This window comes from Brachionichthys hirsutus, chromosome 4, assembly GCF_040956055.1.
Source record: "Brachionichthys hirsutus isolate HB-005 chromosome 4, CSIRO-AGI_Bhir_v1, whole genome shotgun sequence".
Lineage (NCBI taxonomy): Eukaryota > Metazoa > Chordata > Actinopteri > Lophiiformes > Brachionichthyidae > Brachionichthys > Brachionichthys hirsutus.
The window spans coordinates 7,870,398-7,890,688 of NC_090900.1; the positions used below are offsets into that span (position 1 = coordinate 7,870,398).

General features: G+C 42.5%; 1 protein-coding gene across 1 annotated transcript in view; it reads left to right on the forward strand.

Annotated features, from left to right (window-relative positions):
* Positions 1 to 20,291, forward strand: part of LOC137918086 (rho guanine nucleotide exchange factor 28-like) — a 32,226-nt gene that overhangs the window by 101 nt on the left and 11,834 nt on the right. The window contains exons 2-14 of the mRNA XM_068760832.1: positions 2,820 to 2,961; positions 3,742 to 3,851; positions 4,309 to 4,495; positions 6,975 to 7,158; positions 7,487 to 7,688; positions 8,445 to 8,520; positions 9,238 to 9,284; positions 9,932 to 10,004; positions 17,639 to 17,754; positions 17,932 to 18,293; positions 18,833 to 19,001; positions 19,351 to 19,462; positions 19,659 to 19,739. Of these exons, the coding sequence (XP_068616933.1) occupies positions 2,820 to 2,961; positions 3,742 to 3,851; positions 4,309 to 4,495; positions 6,975 to 7,158; positions 7,487 to 7,688; positions 8,445 to 8,520; positions 9,238 to 9,284; positions 9,932 to 10,004; positions 17,639 to 17,754; positions 17,932 to 18,293; positions 18,833 to 19,001; positions 19,351 to 19,462; positions 19,659 to 19,739 (1,861 nt within the window). The remainder of the gene's footprint in view (positions 1 to 2,819; positions 2,962 to 3,741; positions 3,852 to 4,308; positions 4,496 to 6,974; positions 7,159 to 7,486; positions 7,689 to 8,444; positions 8,521 to 9,237; positions 9,285 to 9,931; positions 10,005 to 17,638; positions 17,755 to 17,931; positions 18,294 to 18,832; positions 19,002 to 19,350; positions 19,463 to 19,658; positions 19,740 to 20,291) is intronic.

Below are 20,291 nucleotides of genomic sequence, written 5' to 3' on the forward strand. Positions count from 1 at the left end.
TCCATCAGGAAAATCTTTGAAAATTGAGATTTGATAAAAAAAAAAAAAAAAAGTCTGTGGCAGAGGTTCTCTGCTCATGGCCAAATCATTGTTATGAATCAAAATATTAACTGAAATGATAGAACCTTATTCTGTTTATGGATCACTACGGGTTTTTTTTCTAAATGATCTGGCAGTAGGGTCAGTGAGGGTGCCATGATGACAGGAGACCGATGTTTGTGGTTTTAATCAAACATGCACTTTATTGATCTTTGGATTTAACATTTCATGGTTTTGATGTTGGATTATTTGAACACTGACTCATAGTTTCTTTAAAAATATTTTTTTTAAAAGTGTTTAATCAGCATAGTGTTAACAAAAGCGGTCTGTCGTGTGTGTATATTATTAGCAAATCAATAAGTCTTTGATTCATAATTAGTATGTTTTTGTATTTGTCTTTCACTTACTCAGTGTTGGAACGTGTGTTTGCTGTCAGTTTGATTTGTGATGTCTCTGGTCATGTTTTTCTGTTGAATGGATTTGTTGGTTTTGTGGTCATACTGCAGTCAAATATTGTTTCATTGGTTTCGATCTAATAATAACGTACACAATCGTTAATGAAAACTAACATTTCTCTGCAGATCAAAAGGGGGAAAACGTACACACATTGCATATTAATCCTTTCCAGTCTGACTTGGTTGTAATTCTTTTAGTTTTACCACCTTTTATTTGCTGAACTTTTAATGTGGCTGCAAATAAGGGCATGGAATAATTCAGTTTTACTCTGTGAAGCTGGGAATAAAATGCTGACATCTTTTTACACAACCACGATACTAAAAGGCTGATGTGCCAGATGTAACGGTTACCGTGTTACTCATCTTGGTCTGTTAGCGTGATAACGTTTGCCACAGAACGAAACAAAAAACATGAAATTCAGTCGGAGTGATCCTCTATCTCAAAATGCATACGTATTTGTCATGTGAGGGAAATTCAGGAGATTGTTTTAGTTAGTCAATGTCATCCTGTCTTGATACAGTATATGCAAATATACTCCAAATACTCCACCCAAAACATGCACACACACACACACATCGATTAGTGTAAATGAGCATCTTTGGATGACAGAGCATACAGTAATACTTTCTTATAATGGAACACATCATACTAACTAATGTTTATAACGTCAGTGTTTCCCCCCCCCCCCCCCCCTGCCCATTCATCCTCTGTCTCTAATAGTCACCGGTCTTAGTCCTGTATTTCCACACACTGCATCATTGTTGGACAACGTCTGGTCAGTCACACAGCAGCGACGCATCGCAGCACAGGACAAGCTGTGGAGATCTTATAAAACTTGTGGTGAACCTCAGTGCTCTCTCAGTTGAAGAATTAAAAGGAAGAAGATAAAGAAATGGATGAGTGGACCTGAAGGTTGATTAGGTGAGACTGAGAAGCAGGATTATTCAAAGCTGTCTGTCCAAGACTGAGAGAGAAATACAGAGAAAAGCCTCGGGTTCAGAGAAGTCAGGGTAGCTGTGGAGGCAGGACATTTCATTGGTTTCTCAGTGCAACCCTCACAATGTGTCATGTGGAGACATTAGTGGCTGGACGTTTGGGGACACTTTAGTGGATAAATTTATGTCTGCTACAAAGGCTTTCAACAGTGCTGATGGATTAAAGTGGCTCTAGAAAGTAGGCATTGATCCAGAGGACTGTTAATAATTAAATTGTGAAAGACCTCCCATCAAGGTCAATTGCAGTTCTAGATAGTGCAGCTATTCATCAGACACGCCGCATGCATTAATGTTACAAACATTACTCTCTCTAGTTCTAGCTGTAGAAGTTGGCAACGGTAAGCTTTAGGGAAACTTTGAGGAGGGCCAAATTATGATGGCTAGACATCTGGGTCAGAGCATCTCCTAAATTGCAGGTCTTATTTAGTGTTTCTGGTCTACAATAGTGGTCTAAAGAAGGACAGTCGGTGAACTGTCAGCAAAGTACCGGGCAGCACAAACTATTGATGAACCTTGCCTGATCCCACAGAGGAGTTATTGTAGCACAGAATGCTGGGACAGGTAATGCTGGTAAAGCTTTTTGCATGTGGGCCTGCTTAGCCACAGACCGGTCAGTGCACCCTTGTTGACCCCTGTCCACCGTCAAAAGCGCCTGCAATGGCCACACGAGCATCAGACCTGGACCACGGAGCAGTGGAATGGAGGGGATTGAGGAAAGAAACGGGTTCAAGATGTCGACCGGGACTCCAAACTCCCCAGATCTCAATCCATTATAGCATCAGTGGGGTGTGCCTGAAAAAAAATGTCTGATTCAGAAAGATCCATGGAATATTACAACGTAATCAGTGTGGTACTGGTATCAATGGTGCTCTATATGCTCTAATATCAAACGTTTTCAAAAGATGCATAGACCGGGATCAAGCAGGGCTCCATAACCGGTTAACAACGGCATCTAAAGGTAGGATTTACAATCTAGGGACATTCTAATCATGTTTTACATACCGGTACTCAATTTCCCCCCAGGGCTACCATTCAATGTATAAATCTGCGTGACTGCTCTACCCTATTTCACCTTCTTCTGCCTCAGATCTAAAGTCTAAAGTGTTCTGGCCTGTTAGGATGGGGGCTTTGCAATAGACAATAATGCATTCCTGTTTTTATTGAAGGGGAATGTTTTGTGCCCTCGAAAGGAATGCCTTTAGGGGATTTGTTGTACTTTGTCTCTTCTCAAATGAGCCTGTATCTTCGAGAATACAAATAGTGTACCTGTTCACCTTAGGCAGCTTTGTTTTTTTCCCTCTCAAACTTTCTCAACTCTCTTTATCAAAGGGTCAAGCAAAGGTATTTGCATTGCTGGAGGATTTGGAACCTGTGCCAGAGGAGGCGGAGGTCTATGTTGTTTTGGAGGGATCTACTCTGGTCCATGTCACCAGGGCTCAGAATGATGTCATGCTCTGCTTTATAGTGCCTGGTATGAGACTATGTACAGTGTGTCCACTGTCCAGATGATGCATGCTGCCTTGCTTGGTGATTGTATGAATGCTTTTATGTCATTTGTGTTTTCTGTGTCAGAATTTAAGAAAAGCTAAATACTGTCGTCAGATTTTCCTTTCATTTCTAATTCATACTAAATAATATTTGACCCCCCCCAACACACACAATGTGACTAGTGGTCTGGAAAGGCAGAGAATCTTATCAGCTTCCTCTCAGGAGGGAAATGACTCCATAAACAATATGTCAACATTACTGAGCGTCTATGTAGGTCGACACAGACAAGTCCTTCAGGCTTGTACACGCGCAACGATAGCTGGACGAGAAAAACTAACTCTAAATTCCAGCAAAAAGAATTTGATTTTAGCATATAAAATTAAAATAAGCTCAGCCAGTGCGTTTAAGAATGTACTTTTTTTTAAACCAGTGATTCTGTATTTTAGTATGTTTCTTAAAATTGTGTTTGCATATACGTATTTTCTTTAATTTATTACAGACAATATTCTTTTATTGAGATTTTTTTTTTTACATCCACAAACTTTCAGTTGCTTTCATTTTAGCTTGGAACAGATACCTTATTTGAGATTCCTTCAGTAGATATTTTATTTATGTTTTTTTTTTTATTGCCAATGCTTGACTTGTGCCAGACTAGTTCATGAGACACACACACACTTTATGTAACTGTTTTAATTCATATCACAAAATACAAACCCATTAAAGTAAAGTTTGTTTTTTTCTGCTGCATTGTGTCTCTCTTCAGGACATAACCTTGCCGAGGTGGTTTCTGTCCAGGCCTATCTGTACTCTGAAGCCACAGCCCTCACCTGGGTGGGTGGAGCTTCATTGGAATATGTCCAAGATGATGCACAGGTAGCGAAAAAATAAAAATGTGATCCCACACTTGGCCTTTTGTTCATAGTTCATTCATCCATTCATCTTCCGAACCGCTTTGTCTGTTACCGGGGGTCGCGGGTCGCGCTGGAGCCTATCCCATCAGTCAACGGGTGAGAGGCGGGGAACACCCTGGGCAAGCCGCCAGTTCGTCGCAGGGCTGTCTGTTCATAGTCTTTTTGAAAAATGTGAAAAACAACCGTCGTAACAATAGAATGGTTATAATATTTAGTTCAAAATTGTATAGTGTATAAAGGTCTACATTCACTGTTCACATTTATGTAAAATCAATCAATCATCAAGTCACAATTCTCCAAACAACGTTGCTTTGAATTGAAAATGAGTAAAATCCTCTTGGTTCACTGCCACACCAGTTTTCTTGTGTTTTGCACAGTTACCACATGATCTGTCTTATTAACTACTTCTTTATTATCAGGATCTTGCAGAGCATTTGGTAATCCACGCTCATTGTTTGACCTCCACGGATTACGTGGAGCTGAGCAGCCTCTTCAACCTGGGCCAGGGAAGCTCTCGCTGGGCTACGGATCGTCACGTGGCCCTGGCCATGGCCAACCTGGTGATCCCTCAGAGTTGGAATGTACTGGGGAGCCACAGCGGAGACGGTGAGAAAAGGGATTATGTTATCTTGCTGAACGGGAATTCCTGAGCAGATATATTGATGTTGATCCGTGGTACATTGCATCTGTATTATGATTTAATAAACCAGTTCAGTACAGTACCAAAAAATCCTGCCCACCATGACAGTCTGTCAAGATATAAGCCACTGAGATCGATCCATACTGTGATTATTGATGCACCACTGCTCAGTTGAATATTCCACCTTAAATGAGCGCAGTTGAAATGCACACTGCAAAGTTGTTATAAATATTGTTTTTGCCCAAGTGGCTGGAAAAACACCCTGTCAATTTTCTTTCCTATAAAAGACAGGTTGGATAGTTTGACTTGTAATTATATATTACTGAGATGCAAATTATACTTCTTTAGAGTATTTAATGGATAAAGGATACCTAAATTCTACAGTGCAGATTTGCCGATGAGGGAGTTTAGGGGTAGTTTTAATTGGTATAAAGGCCTAAAGAGGTAGTAATATTTTATATTTAATTTATCACCACAAAATCATGGACAGTTAATGTGCAGCGATACAGTCAACATCAGTCAGTCATAATTGAATAACCTCCCAGCGTTGTACTGCAGAGTATTGCATGTACAGAAGGTGAGCTGTTCATCTCTGTGTACGTCCGCTCCCCTTCTTGTATGCCATCATTCCTATTTTCCATGCCTACAGGGCTGAAATCGGAAGTGATCTTGGTCACATGTGAGCTTCTGCGGAATTCATCAAAGCCAATTAAGCAGCATGTAATATGGTTAATGGAGCCTTCCTTCCCAACTGGAAGTAGCCATTGGCAGAACTCAATAAAGCTGGAGTAAATAGTGTGTGTGTGTGTGTGTGTGTGTGTGTGTGCTGACCACCATATGTATAAGATGCCACCGTCTGTTTGTATGATCAGAGTGTTTGTGTAGGACGGTCTAAATCAGAAACGAGATTGAGTTTTAATATAGTTATGGCGGTCTGTTGTAACACAGCGTCTCCCTCTGAACGTCTGCGGTTAATTTGTTTATGGGCTGTATTCCTGATGCTGCATGTAACTGAATCTGCAATTCTCCTTTCATGCTCATGATTGGTTTTTGTTTGTAGTGAAAGGCACATACAAATTGTCATACTGGAACTGAGTCATGAGACGTCATTAGATCTCGATGGCTTCTCTTTACACAGAGTGGGACTCCGACAGATTGAGCATCGTCATTTTTATATACAGAAAGGGAAGTCTGCCTCATTGAAAAGGCCTACACCCCAAAGTGGGGTGAGATTCAACATATTCATTAACAAATAGAAAGAAGAGAACTTTTCTATGAAGTTATGGTCACATTTTTTCATCTCCAATCTGTAATATTTCATCTTTCTCTCGTTAAAATCCGATATGGAGCACTTACTGCGCGCTGCATATTCAAGAGAAAGGACTGCAACATGATGCAAAAAATGTCTACCAGTCCGATAATCATGTTGTTCTTTGGTGATAATTTGACGTCATTATTTTGTGATGCAACTAAGCACTATAATGTGCACAATATAGAGTCTTGTACATTGTCAAACTCCCAGAAATAATATTTAATCTCTCTGTATAACAACATCAATGTTTTGCTGTGGAAGACCTCATCGGGTTTGGTTAACTAGTATCCCATTTTAGGTCTGTTAGTTTAGTTTGTATTGACTATTTGTTTGAGGTGACATAAATTAAATTCAAACAGCTTCTAGCCTCTTTTTTTCCTGCTGTGTGTTGCTCTGTGTTGCCTCCTAATCTGTAGAATGAAAATTGTTTTGTTCTTCAAGTTAATTTAATCCCCACTCCTGCATTTACTTGAATATTTGTCACAAGTCCAGCAATGGTATGGGTGAACGTTACACAAATCTTGATGGCTGTTCCCCAACAAAACCAGCAGTGACACGCTCACTTTAACAATATGCATAATTAATTGTGTTAAATTAAAATTAAATTATAAAATGAATTACATTGCGTTGTACAGCATTGTAAGGTGCTTTTTATTATTTTCCCCATCCAGTTAGACTTACTTTGATAATAAAACAGTTTTCCTTCACCCTGGCTAAAATGTACTAACTTTGTCTCTTTCCTTTTAAAATCATCAGCAATTATCACATTTTAAGAATATATATATATTTATTTTTTATTAAAGCAGTGCATTTCGAAGCTTACCAGTCGCTTGACTGCAGCTGATTTGATCCAGTTACCTGGATACAGACCGCATAGAGTGGCAGACAGAGAAAAATAAATGATCAGGGCTTTGTTGAAGCGGGTCAGTAGAGCAGAAACCCAGTGCTGTTCAAGAGACTGACATTTGGGTTAATTATCATGGGGATTGTTATCAAGGCAAACGTCTTTGTTTCCTCCTGGGTTTTTTTCTGCTGCAGGTTTATTTAAAATGGTTTAAGATCCTAATTTGTTCTCTTATTTTGAATCTACAGCCTGTGTCTGCCACTTTTGTATATTTCTCTCTTATCTACAGAGCACCGTCTCAAGGAGTCTCCCCTGCATCTGGCTGTGAGATGGGGTCTCTATCAGCTGGCTGAACTGCTTCTCTGCCAGCCTGGCGGGCTGATGGCTGTTAGTCTGCCAAATGAAGAGGGCTTTACGCCGCTACAGCTGGCACAGATGGCTGGCAATGCTGAGCTCATGGAGCTGCTCACACAGTAAGATCCAGATCAGATCAGATCCAAGAGGACATCTCAGGGAGACCCACCTGTTATTTAGCTGCACGCAGTTGCCCTTTTAGAGGGCCTGGAACTGAGACAGGTCACTAGACAGTTCCAGAGCAGAGACACAAACAGGCAGCCATTCCAGCTAACACAGCCACACCTACTGTGAGTCGTCACTGAATACCAGCGAAAGTCAGGAATGTTTTTGCTTTGTTGCACTAATTGCTTAAAAAGTCTGTAATCCAAACTTTTGAATCTAAAATATTATTCTCTAGGAATATCATCAATAGTTTTTATCATTGAAATCACACTTGTGCTGCAGCCCACCCAACCCTCTAGCTACACCTCCAGCAGGTCTAACCCAGGTGTGGGTAGACCAGTCCCGCTTGCTGAGGTTCTGTCACGATACGGGGAACCTGACTCTGACTGTACGACAAAACCTGAGATGGAGCACGGAAGAGAGCCGGCATGCTGACATCCTGCTTCTGAGAGGCCGGCTTGGAGACGCACACTTCCTCGGAGAGGTGAGTCTGGGTTGCCAGTATTGTTTCCTAAAGTACATTAACATAGCATTAAAATTCAACAAATAACAATGCAGTCAACTTTTGCCGAAAACGTCTGGAAATAAAAGCATTTAAAAAAAAGAGGAATATTTGTAAAAGATTGAAACATCAAAATAAATTGTAAGCGCGAGTTGCATTGTTGATAACACAGATGAGTTAGTTTTAAAACTGAATATAAAAGAGAGAAAGTTTGTTGCATGTTTGGAGAAACTAAAACAAAAAAGAGCAGAGGATTGAAAACTTGAGGTGATAAAGGGATATATATTTGTGCTATTGCTAAATAGATCTCTCGGCATTGCGACCCTTGTAACACAAAAATCTAAAACTCAATTTATAATTGATTGTAAACATAGGGAACTACCTGCTTTGGGTTATGAATAAAGAAATATCAAAAATAATGTCATAAAATTTGGAGTGTACCTTGATATAGTTACAGACAAGTGGAGTCAGTTTGTTACCTCATAAGGAATAATTCCAACATTCACACCCAAGAATGATCAATTATGCAAATTATCTTGAAATGTATATAGTCACATTTGAATGACCTCGGACATTAGCATACATAGTGATGAACTGCAAGGTGCATTGCACCAACACAGTAAGGTGAGGAAATGGCATCATTTCACAAATGAGGCAAGCAAGGAGTCAGAGTCAGCCGTGGCCTTTATGTTTGATTGTACTGCATCCTCTTACTTAAATATTGCTGTTCTTCCACAGATAAAAGCACTCAGGAGGGAACGCGTGGAGACCGTCATAGAGAGGGAAGACCTGGTGGACAATCCTGCAGAGAACAGTATCATCCTCTTCCTAATATAACTGCTTTGAGGGCTTTGAGGGGCTAGACTTAACTAAATGATCCAGTTTAGCTCTTCTGTTTGCGCTGCACTGGCCTGACATCCTTTGCTTTAGTGGTTATGAGGTTAGTTAGATGATGTTACTCCAGTCAGTCTGCAGTATTGACATACAATGACTGCCCTCCTGTGAGGTTTTAAGGTATTGCAGTTCTGTGAAAAGAAGGGAAAAGTGATGCCGAAACTATAAGATGCCTTAAAGACGACTCTTGTGTGTGAATTTCATTCATTCATGTCTTTTCAAATTGAGTATCTGTTGTTTGGATCCAAAAGACTCTGCGAATAGTTGTACAATTTAAAAGGTAAACAAATTAAATTATATAATTTAAGACAAATATGCAACATTCAGGTTTTTATAGCATAGTTAGATGAAATGAAACGACACGCTTCCTTTGACCCTCTGTCTTTAATTTCTGCATGTTACTGCTTTGTATCTGTTAAGCAATCATTTACTATGTCAATGTTTGTTTGATCTGGAATGCACATGCTAGTTAAATGAAAAGGAAAGCAATTGAGGCCACATGGTGAAGATCTCCCCAGGTAATGCAGGAAAAAGGAAAACTAAAAGGTTCCATGATAAATACATTTAAATCCTGACAAACATCTGTGCTTACTTCAGCTTCTTTTGAAGTTTAATGTCTGACTGTCTCTTCTTTAAGGGCTTTATGCTGTAATCAGTCAGGAAACCTCTGCTGTAGAGGAAAGTGTAAGTATTTAATGCAAGGATTTCCTCATAATATTTCACCTTCAGTGCTATCATGGACTAAAACATGTCAGTGAATGCTGTCAATCTCCTGTGGATTTGTTTAAAAAAACTTTTTTTTATTGGCAGTGTCAAGAATGGACAGAGTTAGTGTTCCTTCCAACATGCTTTTTTTTCCCCATTCTTTTCAACAACAGGTGTTACATAAAAAAAAAGTCATAGCTATATATCCACAATAAAAGCTCCATTAAACATCGTTCTCAGCCAGTGGCAAACTGCAGTCACAGCCAGAACAAGGCACCGCCTGCCTCTCAAAGCCCTGCATTGTTTCACTCTGGTTGTTAAGGTGTTGGAGTTGGCACCTTACATGCACCGCTGAATAGCTAACTCTGTCAGTGATCAACTGTGTATTACATGTTTGGAGAAGTGTGGTGAGTGCACATGATTCTGGTTGTCTGCTGATAGGTCCTGCTTCATACGATACAGATGGTTAACTAATTCATCGTGCTCTGTTGCACACCTAAGAACTCACCACACGCTTGTGTTTTTGTACTTGGTTCTGCTCAAATGTTGGTTTCTATGGTATGCTTGTAGCCTGAAGACAAAGTCTCCGTGCTGTTTGGTGAAAGGTTTCCTGTTTCTTGACCCAGGACTACGAGGAAACGCTCATGTTTTGCCTGACTGAGGAGGATGAAGAGGACGATCCGCCACCATCTGTCTCTGGTAAAGGTTTTCATTTCAGCTTTATTTTTACATTTTCTCCTGAAGCTGTTTTTCCAATATGGTTTTAATCTGAAAGCTTGAAGTTCCTCAGCTTTAGATTATCAGTTCCACTGATCATTGTTGTTTAAACTGGTGCCATATCTATAGCACGTTATCCAAGTAGTTTCTAATCATTTATTGAATTCAACTGCAGGAAATATTTCCTTTTGTGAAAACAACTTGGAGCTCAACCCCGATCCACGGCTGTGGCTTTCTGCCATTGCAGATAATGCGATCACATTTCAGCCCCCCTCGTCTGGAGCCTTTGTTATTAATATTTGCTGTCATTATAACACTGGCATGATTTGTTTTTACATGGTATTAAAGAGAACAGTTCTGTCACCCTGTTCCTGCCAGCAGTGACAAGACAACACAAATGAATCCTAGCTAGGTGGGTGAAGGTGGCTTCACACTTCCTGAATGGGAACAGAAGGATTGGTGAGTGGGAGCATCCTGAGGGTTAATAATTGGCTTGTCCTGCTGCACAGCCGACTGATGCCTCAGAGCAAGAATGCTGTGGTTAGAAACTGAGGCTGCAGACTTCAAAACGCTTTAAAATGGACCAGTGCAGTAACTTCCTGTGGATTCAGCCATTTTCCAATCTGTGCACGTGTGTGTTGTGTGTCCATGTGGCCTCTCAAGACTTCCTGTCTGCGACCTCGATCGATCTCTCCGATCTCTCCGAGTGCTTCTTTGCGGGTCAAACACACAACACTGGTCGCTCAAATCTTTTTGTCTTTCCCATCAATACTTTAAAAAAGAAGAAGTGCTCAGACTGAAAGTGACACATTTTTAATGCATGCTATTCTTCCAGTATTACAATGCCAAGTATACTGATGAGGAATTTCATTTCTTCATTAGACATTCTTGAGCTTTTATTTTTTTCAACGAAGGAGCGAAACGCACATGCGATGTGAGCGCTGGACTGCAGCTAATGCGTCATCAGATAGACAGACGGAACTCTCCTCTGCGCAGAATTTCAGCAAGGGATGAGGAATCTTAAGCATAGTTGTCATGTTCTTCTTGTTGTCTCCCTGATGTCATCGCTTTCCTCGCTCCACTATAAATTACTGTACCTTTACTGGTTGGAATACAATGAAATACAGAATCACCTCAGAAGGTTGTACAAGGTTCACAATGCATGCGTTCATTTTCAAACCTTTTAAGAAAAATGTATCCTGTCTTCCTGCCTCCCTCCTTTGCCTTATCCCTGACGTCTAAATTCAAATTCAAATCCTACACACAGATACGTCCTCCCAGTTTAATGAGAGTTTAGTGAACGAACAGCAAAGGCCACTTCATCCTAAACTGAAAGGAAGGTGTGTGTGTGTATGTAGTGTGTGTATACCATCAACGTTTGTGTGCTCTTGTGTGTTTGGTAGGGTGAATGCAGATGGGAAGAGCGCTCTGGAGGGGGCAAAGGATATAAGGAAGTGAAAGTGGCTGAATCAGGGTTGCCAAGGATTGGCTGAGTCCAGTAGTTTTCCAGCGGCTAGATCCCTAGAGAAAGGGGTGTCTAAGTGTGTGTGTGTGTATTTCCGAGGGGGGGGGGGGGGGTAAATTGGAGCGAGCGAGAAAGGGATTTATGATATGGATAGTTTGGCTGAGTGACAACAGACGGTGAGTTGAACGGCAGGAACGCTAACTAGTCTGTGACCCCAGCTGAGGGACCTAATTGGAGAACGGAAAAAAGGATTAAACCTCACACAGACCCACAAAGGCAGCATTAATGTTCACTAGTACAGTCCCAGTAGCCCCCCCCCCACACACACACACAGCATTTTATAGTCTCAGTCTCCTGCATATATTCTGCCCACAATCCCTTCTTCATCCCCTTTTCTCTCTTTTTTGTACTCCCCTCCTTTCATGTGTATTTATAAACCCATGTTTGGCGTCTTTCCACGCTGCCGTTGTCTGATTTGTCTCCTAGACTCATTCACCAGACCATTTTCTTACTTTTTACGACCACTTGCAAAGCGTACTTGTACCACTCCTGCAAGTGGAGCAATGCACTCAGGGCACATTGGCAGAAGAAGGGCAGGGGGTGAAGGTGGGGGGGAGGTGGCATGGAAGAAGAGCACAACAGTAGCGCCCATTGCTGTCTCCATGGTGAGGCTGCTGACCTGGCAGCCCCCACACAGAGACACACACACAATCTATTTGCCCCTCAGCTTGGCTTTGACATGCTGAAACGTAGAGGAAAACAGGTTCCCTCTCAGAAATATTTGGGCTGAGAGTCTTGCACCTTGGAGTTTGTGGAACGTACAACTCATCCGGTATGTCTGAGAGACAAACATGAACTCACAGGGTTAATGATTCCTCCCGTATCTGACTCTCGCCTCAACCAAGCTGTCTGCCATGGTGTTTGTCTTCACAGTGGGTTCTGAAGTTGCTCCTCTGTTTGACTTGGTCTCTCTTTCTGTTTCTCTCCCTCATTCACTCATTCTTTCCGGCCATCATACACTCCTCCCCCCTGCTCCTGTCAGCATGTGTTGCTCTCCCTCCCTCCGTGCTGCGTGTGGTAGAATATGACCGACTGAGAGGGACAGAAAGAACGTTGGAGCCGCAAAGATTGACTTGGATTTGAGGAGCCCAGACAGGGAGACGGGGAAAAACGGTGGATCAGGAGGAAACTGAAGATAAGGAGGAGGGAGAGGACAGGGTTCAGTCCGGACTGTGTCAGACAGTTGCTGTAGAGGTGTGGAGGGGGAAGGGGTGGATTATAGGGGGAAGGGTGGCTGGGGGGGAGACATGGGAACATGCTGGCCGCTTCAGTAATGTGTCAACAGTATCTACAGTGGGTCTCGAGAGGAGAGAGCGAGCTCCTCTAGGTCGTAGTCTGTCCAGCCAATGGGGTTGGATGTGAACTATTTACCACTTGTCATTTGGATGAAGACTTTCCTGAAGACGACAAGTTATGGATTCTGACTCTGACTCTCCGTTCAACTACTCCTGGCCCTCGTTTCCAAAAATGAGGATGCACAAGAAGACGGGGAAAAAAGGTGATCCTGAATGCTCTTCTGATTTACCGATGAGGGAGCTTAATGCTTTATTATATTGAATAACGGCTGCTCCGTCCTGTCTCACTGACGGTATTTACTGCTTGTACGAGTCGCCATCAAAGTCGGCAAGGTCACTTTAATGTCACATACAGTCGGTTAGTGTGTGTTACTGATTCGCTGACAGATTTAACATGCAAGTGGCTTGATGCCACAGCCAGCACGTATACAGACTCCTCTTTGTTCTTAAATCATGTTACAGACCGTCCTCCAGGCGGACGTGTCACTATTTGCTGTGGAACAATACCATTATGCATATTTGCAGGCCTCTGCAGCAGCAGCACAGTCAGAGTGAGATAACAGCATGTTTGCCAATGATGCAACCTGATATCTGACAGTATGTTGGGGAATGTCAGACGTCTGCTCCCGGCTGATGGACTCGTTTGGAGGTTTTGTTTTGACAGCCTCTGTGTTTTTCTTGCTTGAATGAACGCTGCTGTTGCGATGTGGCCTCGTGTATTAGTTGAGCTCACTGAAGTGCAAAAGAGCGATTGAATGCTCATTATGTACTTTCATATAGCGGTGATCTTACCTGTACGCTTTCTGAAATATTGCAAGATGGCGCCTTTCTCTCTGTATTTTGCACGAACTACGAGATGGAGTTACAAAGAGAACCCCTTCATTTTTGTGAGTAAAATAAATCTAAAAGCGCAGACTCGGGATTGTTTTTTTCTTTTCTTTGCCCAGCAACATTTGGATATGTTTTTATTTTATTTTTAGTTAAATGCACTTGAACTACTTGACTGATTATTTTATCACTGGGTGGAAGGGGGAGTGTTGTCCCAAAGAAAGGACCTGTTGAATTTTGGAGTAGAGCCCTGGTTTCCTTTCTTATCTTTTTATAGCATTGTGAGAACCCTGAGTGCAGCCTTTCAACTCCAAATGCTGTCGACATTTTTGCATTAAACATGACAGAGATAGGCACCAGAGATGGAAACGGGTGATTTGGTTCTGCCTTGACCCAATGGATGGATCTGAGTTCTAGGTGTGTGTCTTCATGGTAGAGTATAGTCTAAATACAATCATTCCACATACCGTATCAATCTTCCTTGTGGAGAGAAGGACGCTTTTCTCTGAATGCTGTTGTGGTTTATGCATCACAATGATAAGTAAACCTCAATGTAAACTTCTTCATCCCGCAAAACAAGTTGTTTTGTCATTAGCTGTGGGACAGCAGAGGGGAATGTTATAAATACTGCAAAATTATACTACAAGAGAAGAGAATATATTTCATTGTTTTTTTGCAAATGACTGTGTGGGCTTTTTGGGAGGAGGAGACAAAAGACACAGAGGAAGATGAAGGTGTCATGGCTCAAATCAACCACTCTTTTCCTCTTTCATGATTAAAAATGATTATCCGTATTATTGCTTCTTGATTGTGATATTGGTACATTCTACAGAGGCTTCCCATTTGTGCTGCTCAGCTGCAGAACAGAAACAAGTTCCCTGGGAGCCTTTTTAAAGAACATATTTTCTCTAAGTAGATTTGGACATTTCAGAAGTGAAAATGTGAAGTTAAACAGCCTCGGTGTAACAACGCAAGTGAGATGTGATTTCAGGTGTGCAGGTGCCACAAGTTTATTTCTTCAGCCTGAGGACTGATCGCTGGGATTCTGGGTTTACCTCTTCCTGGATCTCTGCGGCTCGGTGAACCATTGAAATGTAAACACAGTGCGAATGCACAATGTGATGCTTGGACCGGGATGTTTGACCGCAGGTGTCGTAACTCAGAGTGAATTTTAATGGACAGAGATGTTTAAAATCTAATGATTTTAAACATCTCTTCTTTTTTTTTTTTTTACTTTAATCACTTTTTGTGCACAGATTCCTCAGATGCTTGTTTTTTCACTTTGCCACTAATTTCTCTGCTCTTCTTTCCAAAGTGACGGTTGTTTGCGCTTAAAGGGCGACATGCATCATTGCAGAATGGATGCAATGGAATAATAACACAATAATACTCATAGTAAACACACACACACACACACAATTAGGAGTCTTTGTTTATTTCACCACTCTCAGCACACCAAAGAGGGAAAACCTTGAGAACGAGCCCCCCTCCCATCCTCCCTTCCTCGATCTCTCTCTTTCCCAGGGGTGTGCATGAGTTGAAGGGTCACGCTCTGTGTTTAACTACCCTGGTCTGGAAACCTGGCAGAGACTGCAGTCTTTGTCTGGGCCTCTGTAAAACGCACTCTGCTCCAAACGCTGCTACTGTATAGGGTTGACTCTCACTCGGGGACATGCTCTGAATATCGTATCACAGCTGAAGTCACTCCTGTACAAATAGTCCCACACGCTGCTCCCCACGCTTTAAAAAACACCTTTGACTTGGCAACCTGTGGACAGGACAGTCCTGCAGCGATAAAGATAACTCCTCTGTCAGGTAGATTTAATTTGTGCGGCTCTAACTTGTTAATGATGGGAGTGCCCTGCTTCGCTGTTATTCTCCCAGTTAACTGATGTTAAACACAGATTGCAGCGCCTGACAGTAATGTTCACTGAGGCAGTGTTTATCGGCCAGAGGTGTGTGAATGATCGGGCCCATGGCAGCCAGCTGTGGCTTCGGACCTGGCCCAGAACCATAACTATTAGTCTTGTCTGTCAAGCGCCTTAAGTGGGCTTATATGAAACAGTATCTGCTTTCAAATAGCGGTTTGACCCTCGTCCGGGATCTGACCCCGCCACTACACACCGCACCGTTTCTGGATCTGATGCTACAATGCAGAGCTGAGGTCCGAACGTAGCATCGCTCAGGTATCATGGATCTGGACTCCAATACGGTGCCATGCCGTCGTGTGGAACTAAGCGGTTCCAGGAGTTATTCTTAGCAGTCTAAAATGGTTTGTGTTATTACGGTGTAGTTACTTCTGTTGCATTTAGCTTCTCTTGGCATTACGCTGGTCATCTCTGTATCTTGCAGCAGTCGTGGTTGTGTCTTAACATTTGGATGGAACATGGGCGGTCTGCTGTTCTCATCAATGTCTCCCGGTGGCCTCAGATTTATTGCACTCACCACCTACAGGAAGTGCAGCCAATTGTTGGTCTGATTTATTCCTTGCTGTAAATGATACAAATGCTCCTTATTCATCCTGCGGTGTTGGCAGCTATGTATAAACTGTAGATTCATTTTCTGTAAGTCTGGGTTTAGCATCTGCTCGAGCAGTTTAGTTAGCAGCAGTGCAGCGATTGGGTTTTTTCACTGCAGTATTGTGGCAGGCATGGCCATGCAAGTCAGCTAGCAGCGCTGCGTCCTGTCAGTGGGATGACTAACGCACCAATGCAAGTCCTTTTCCCCCAGTAAATAGTTCATAAATTGTGAAATACCCTTTTGATTATTTGTTCATGATCATGTTTGAGTGTTGACTGACTAAATTCCTCGGTGATGACAGCATGTTTGGTCTTTTCAGGTGCTAAAGAAAAGAACCACTTAACTATTGTCTTGCTTTTTTTTTGGATCGAGACAAATTAATACCGAAAATACAGATGTTGAGTCTTAAAGTTCCTTAGAGTGAATCTTTAATTCTCTCTCTCTCTCTCTTTCTCTCTCTCTCACACACACACAAGGACAGAGCTGGCATGCCTGTCATTATCCTGTCATAAGGGTAGCGTGTTCAGTGTCATACCCAAGGACCCTTTAACACACCTCCAATATTAGTGTGCAGCCTCCCCCCTCCCATCATGAACAGTAGAGCTGAGTTCGAGTTGGCCCAACTAGAAGCTGCTCTCCAGCCTTTTTACCACACCGCATGGCATACCATACCATAATCACAGATTGGGGCTAGGTTAGCTGTCATGAAATGGAATGACTGTGCATCATGAGCAAAATTTGAAAGTTGATGTGGTCAAATATTAAATATTATATTGTCTTTATATCATTGTCAAATTATCATGTACGGTGTGAATGTATGTATGGTGCCTTTTAAATGTGTTCATTCAAATGTTGTCATATTTTAAATTTACTGTGTTTACTTTTATGTTTATAATATTTTTTTATCTCACAGTGACATGTTTTTCGCTGAGTACGATGTTTGTGACACTTGTGATAGAAGCTAAGTTTTGGGGCAGTTGTTTTTTATGTGCAGAGCAACATCCCAGAGGGAGCCGTGTGTGTTTTGAGAGCTGAGTACCCCCCCCCCCCCCCCCTTTAAAAAGCAAAGCCAGGAAACAACTCACAGTAGCATTACTGTGCTGAAATGATTCCTCTGAATGCTGCCGTGTTCTCATCCTCACTTATTTCCACTCGCCCACCATATCGAAGGCTGGGTGGGGAAGAAGCAGGCCTGCAGATGCCCACTCTTAAGTTCATGAACACTGGGCGTGGAACGAGCCAGACAGACACACAAACTCACACAGAGCCTCTTGGTGCTGAACAATGACATGTAACCCTGCAGGATGTCTATGTCACTTCCCGTGTTTGTTAGAAGCTATTTGGTGTTGCTGCAAAAAACCGAATGTAATATTGAAAAGGCCTCCCCCATCCTGCGTATCGCTCACTCTCCCTCTCTCCCTCTCTCTCTGTGGCTCCCCCACTTCTAGAGAAAAGCCAGTCAGTGAGGGAGGCGTCATCCCTGACGCTAGCGGCAGCTGCCAGACTGTCAGCGATGATCCACGGCAAAGACCAAGTGCACGCCGGCACCACGTCGATGGACCAGGTGAGTCTGTTGGAAGTTGGAAATGACGCTTTCTTTCTAGTGATATATGTAAAAATTAGTTCATACAATACTGACGCTGAAAAGAGACTTTGTTTGTATTAAGCTTAATGTCTTATTAGATCAGCTCAGATGTCCCATGAAATGTCTCATTCTCATCCTCTCGTTTTTTTGCTCTAGGTGGACGATGCTGACATTAAATGTTGCCCTCCAGGGGGGGAGGATGTGAGCCCTGTTGCCCATACTTGCAGCCCACACTGGGACAGCTCCCCCATGACCCCCCCTAGCTCAAGGAACTGCTGCCAAAATCGGCACCCATCCTCGCCGCATAATGTTGAGAGGGGAACCCAAATCCCCGGCCCGGAGAATCACAAGGAGCAACCCCTTTGCGTCTCTCGCTTTCCTTCCTCCCTGTCTTTTCTTTCCTCCCCCCTCTGTTTGTTCGAGGCAACACAAAGGTGTCATGCCCAGCCATGTTTTCCAGTTTCTCCTGGCTTGAGTCACAGAGGATGCAGCTTGACGGAGATTAGCCAGGGACTAAGGTAGGACACTAAACAGAAAGAAACAACACAACATTCAGTGTGTCGGCCTCACTGTTATTACATACCAGAACGAAAACTCAAAATCATTAAACCCATTTAGAATGTTTTTATATGATCCTGTTGACCACACACACTAAGGTACTCAAGGATCACCTTTATTTTTCCTGAAGTTTTGTGCAGCAGTTGCGGTCAGAGAAGGTGCAGAAAGTGACAGGAAGGCTGCGCACGGAGCGTTCTTGTGTTGAGGTTGCTAAACATTCCATCCAGTTTCCTGCAGGATCTTGACTGTGAACTCTGCATCCAGCAAAATGCTACAAGATTTAAAAAATGATCCTTCTCTGGGTTCTCTTTTTATTTCGAAGATCATCTTATATGAACAAAATTGAGGAAATCATCCTGAGTACTCAGTCAACAGGATTTCAGGACTTGGACTGCTTCAAACTATGTTTGACATTAGACAGGATTTTCTTCTTTTTTTTTAATCTTCTTTACATCTGTGGTTTTGTTGTTGTTTGTTTTTTGTGTTAAAATAGTCCAAGTCTCGAGTGTGACAGCGGCGAAGAGGATATTCTGGGACATTCGTATGACTTCTCATCTATAAAGAAGAGGTCTATCTTGCGTTTCAGCTCAGGAGAGGAGAGGGACTCCTTCAGCACGTCACCCGAGTTTAACCGCACGCAGTCTGACAGCACGCACCAGTCCAGCAAGGTGTGCAGCGATTTGTGGGAACTCGTGCAGCCTGAAAAAGCCTGGATCGCTTTGTTACTCCAAATAATTAATTTAGGTTGATTGCCCTCTGGAAATGAGAATTAAAAGTGTTTCTTCATTCTTACTCGATGCCGACTTTAATAAACAGGCATGACTGGAATTTTAATTTGAACTGGTCGACTTCCCTGAGTCTGTTTCTACTCTGAAATAATATGTCGATACTTTTTATTCCGCTATCAACCCTACATCAGACCCAACCTGCCTTACAGGCAACCATAAGTTGATTAGTCCAACCTATCAACTTACTTCTGTGCCTGTTCCATTCGTTCTGATCTGCTCTCTCATCCAGAACCCGGACGAGGCTGAGGTTCGTCTGCGCTCCTACTCCTATTCCTCTCCCAAGGCGAAGCCCTCGCGGCCTCTGCTAAACCGAGACGAGACCATCAGCGACCTTGTAGAAGGTGAGTGAACTCTGACCCCTTTGCTCTGTGACCTCTCTGTTCCCAGGAGCCAGCCAATGACGTGTGAGATATCCGGACAGGTGTCATAAACTGAGCTTCTCTGTGAGCGTGTGTGTGTTCCGTGGGAGCTCGGCCTTGATAAGGCTCCATTACTGTGTCGGTCCGCCGCATTAAGGCCATGCTTTGTCCTGTGTAGATGGTGCGTTGAACAGCAGCAGTCGTTCTCTCCTTCAGGCTTTGTCTCTTTCAAAATCCCTCTCTCGTCTCAACCAAGTTAGTAAGTACAAGGATGATGTCAAAAACAGAAACGTATACGCTGCTGGTTGGCCCTTGATTACATTTCGGTGTGTTTCTTTCTGCTGAACCATGGGATAAACTACTGATTATCATGATTTAAGAGGTATATCTGTGGTGTGGTTTTGTTTTTGGCGGTGTGTGTGATACTTATAATGTGCAAAGCACAAACCATTGACTCAGAGACAAAGTCCTGGGAGAGCAAGAGGAGACTTCATCCAAAGTTTAAATTCACAACCAAGTAACAAAGCAATAATCGACTGAATACTCATTCGTATATGATTGATTAGTGGAGAACTGAACTTTCAAGAGCCTGTGTTTTTTAATATCCTGAAGCTTTGGAAAAATACTCCCTACCTGACTCTCGCAGATCATCTGTTTTCTCTCATTTGGGTTTGGTTGGGTACCGGTACATAATTTACTTCCCTCTTGGTCTTCATTTTCCATACTCCGTGTCATCTGGTTTTTCAAGATGAGACTCACGTGCTTTGTTTTTTTTCTAGTACTACGGGGATGTGATTGTTTCAGGCATTCT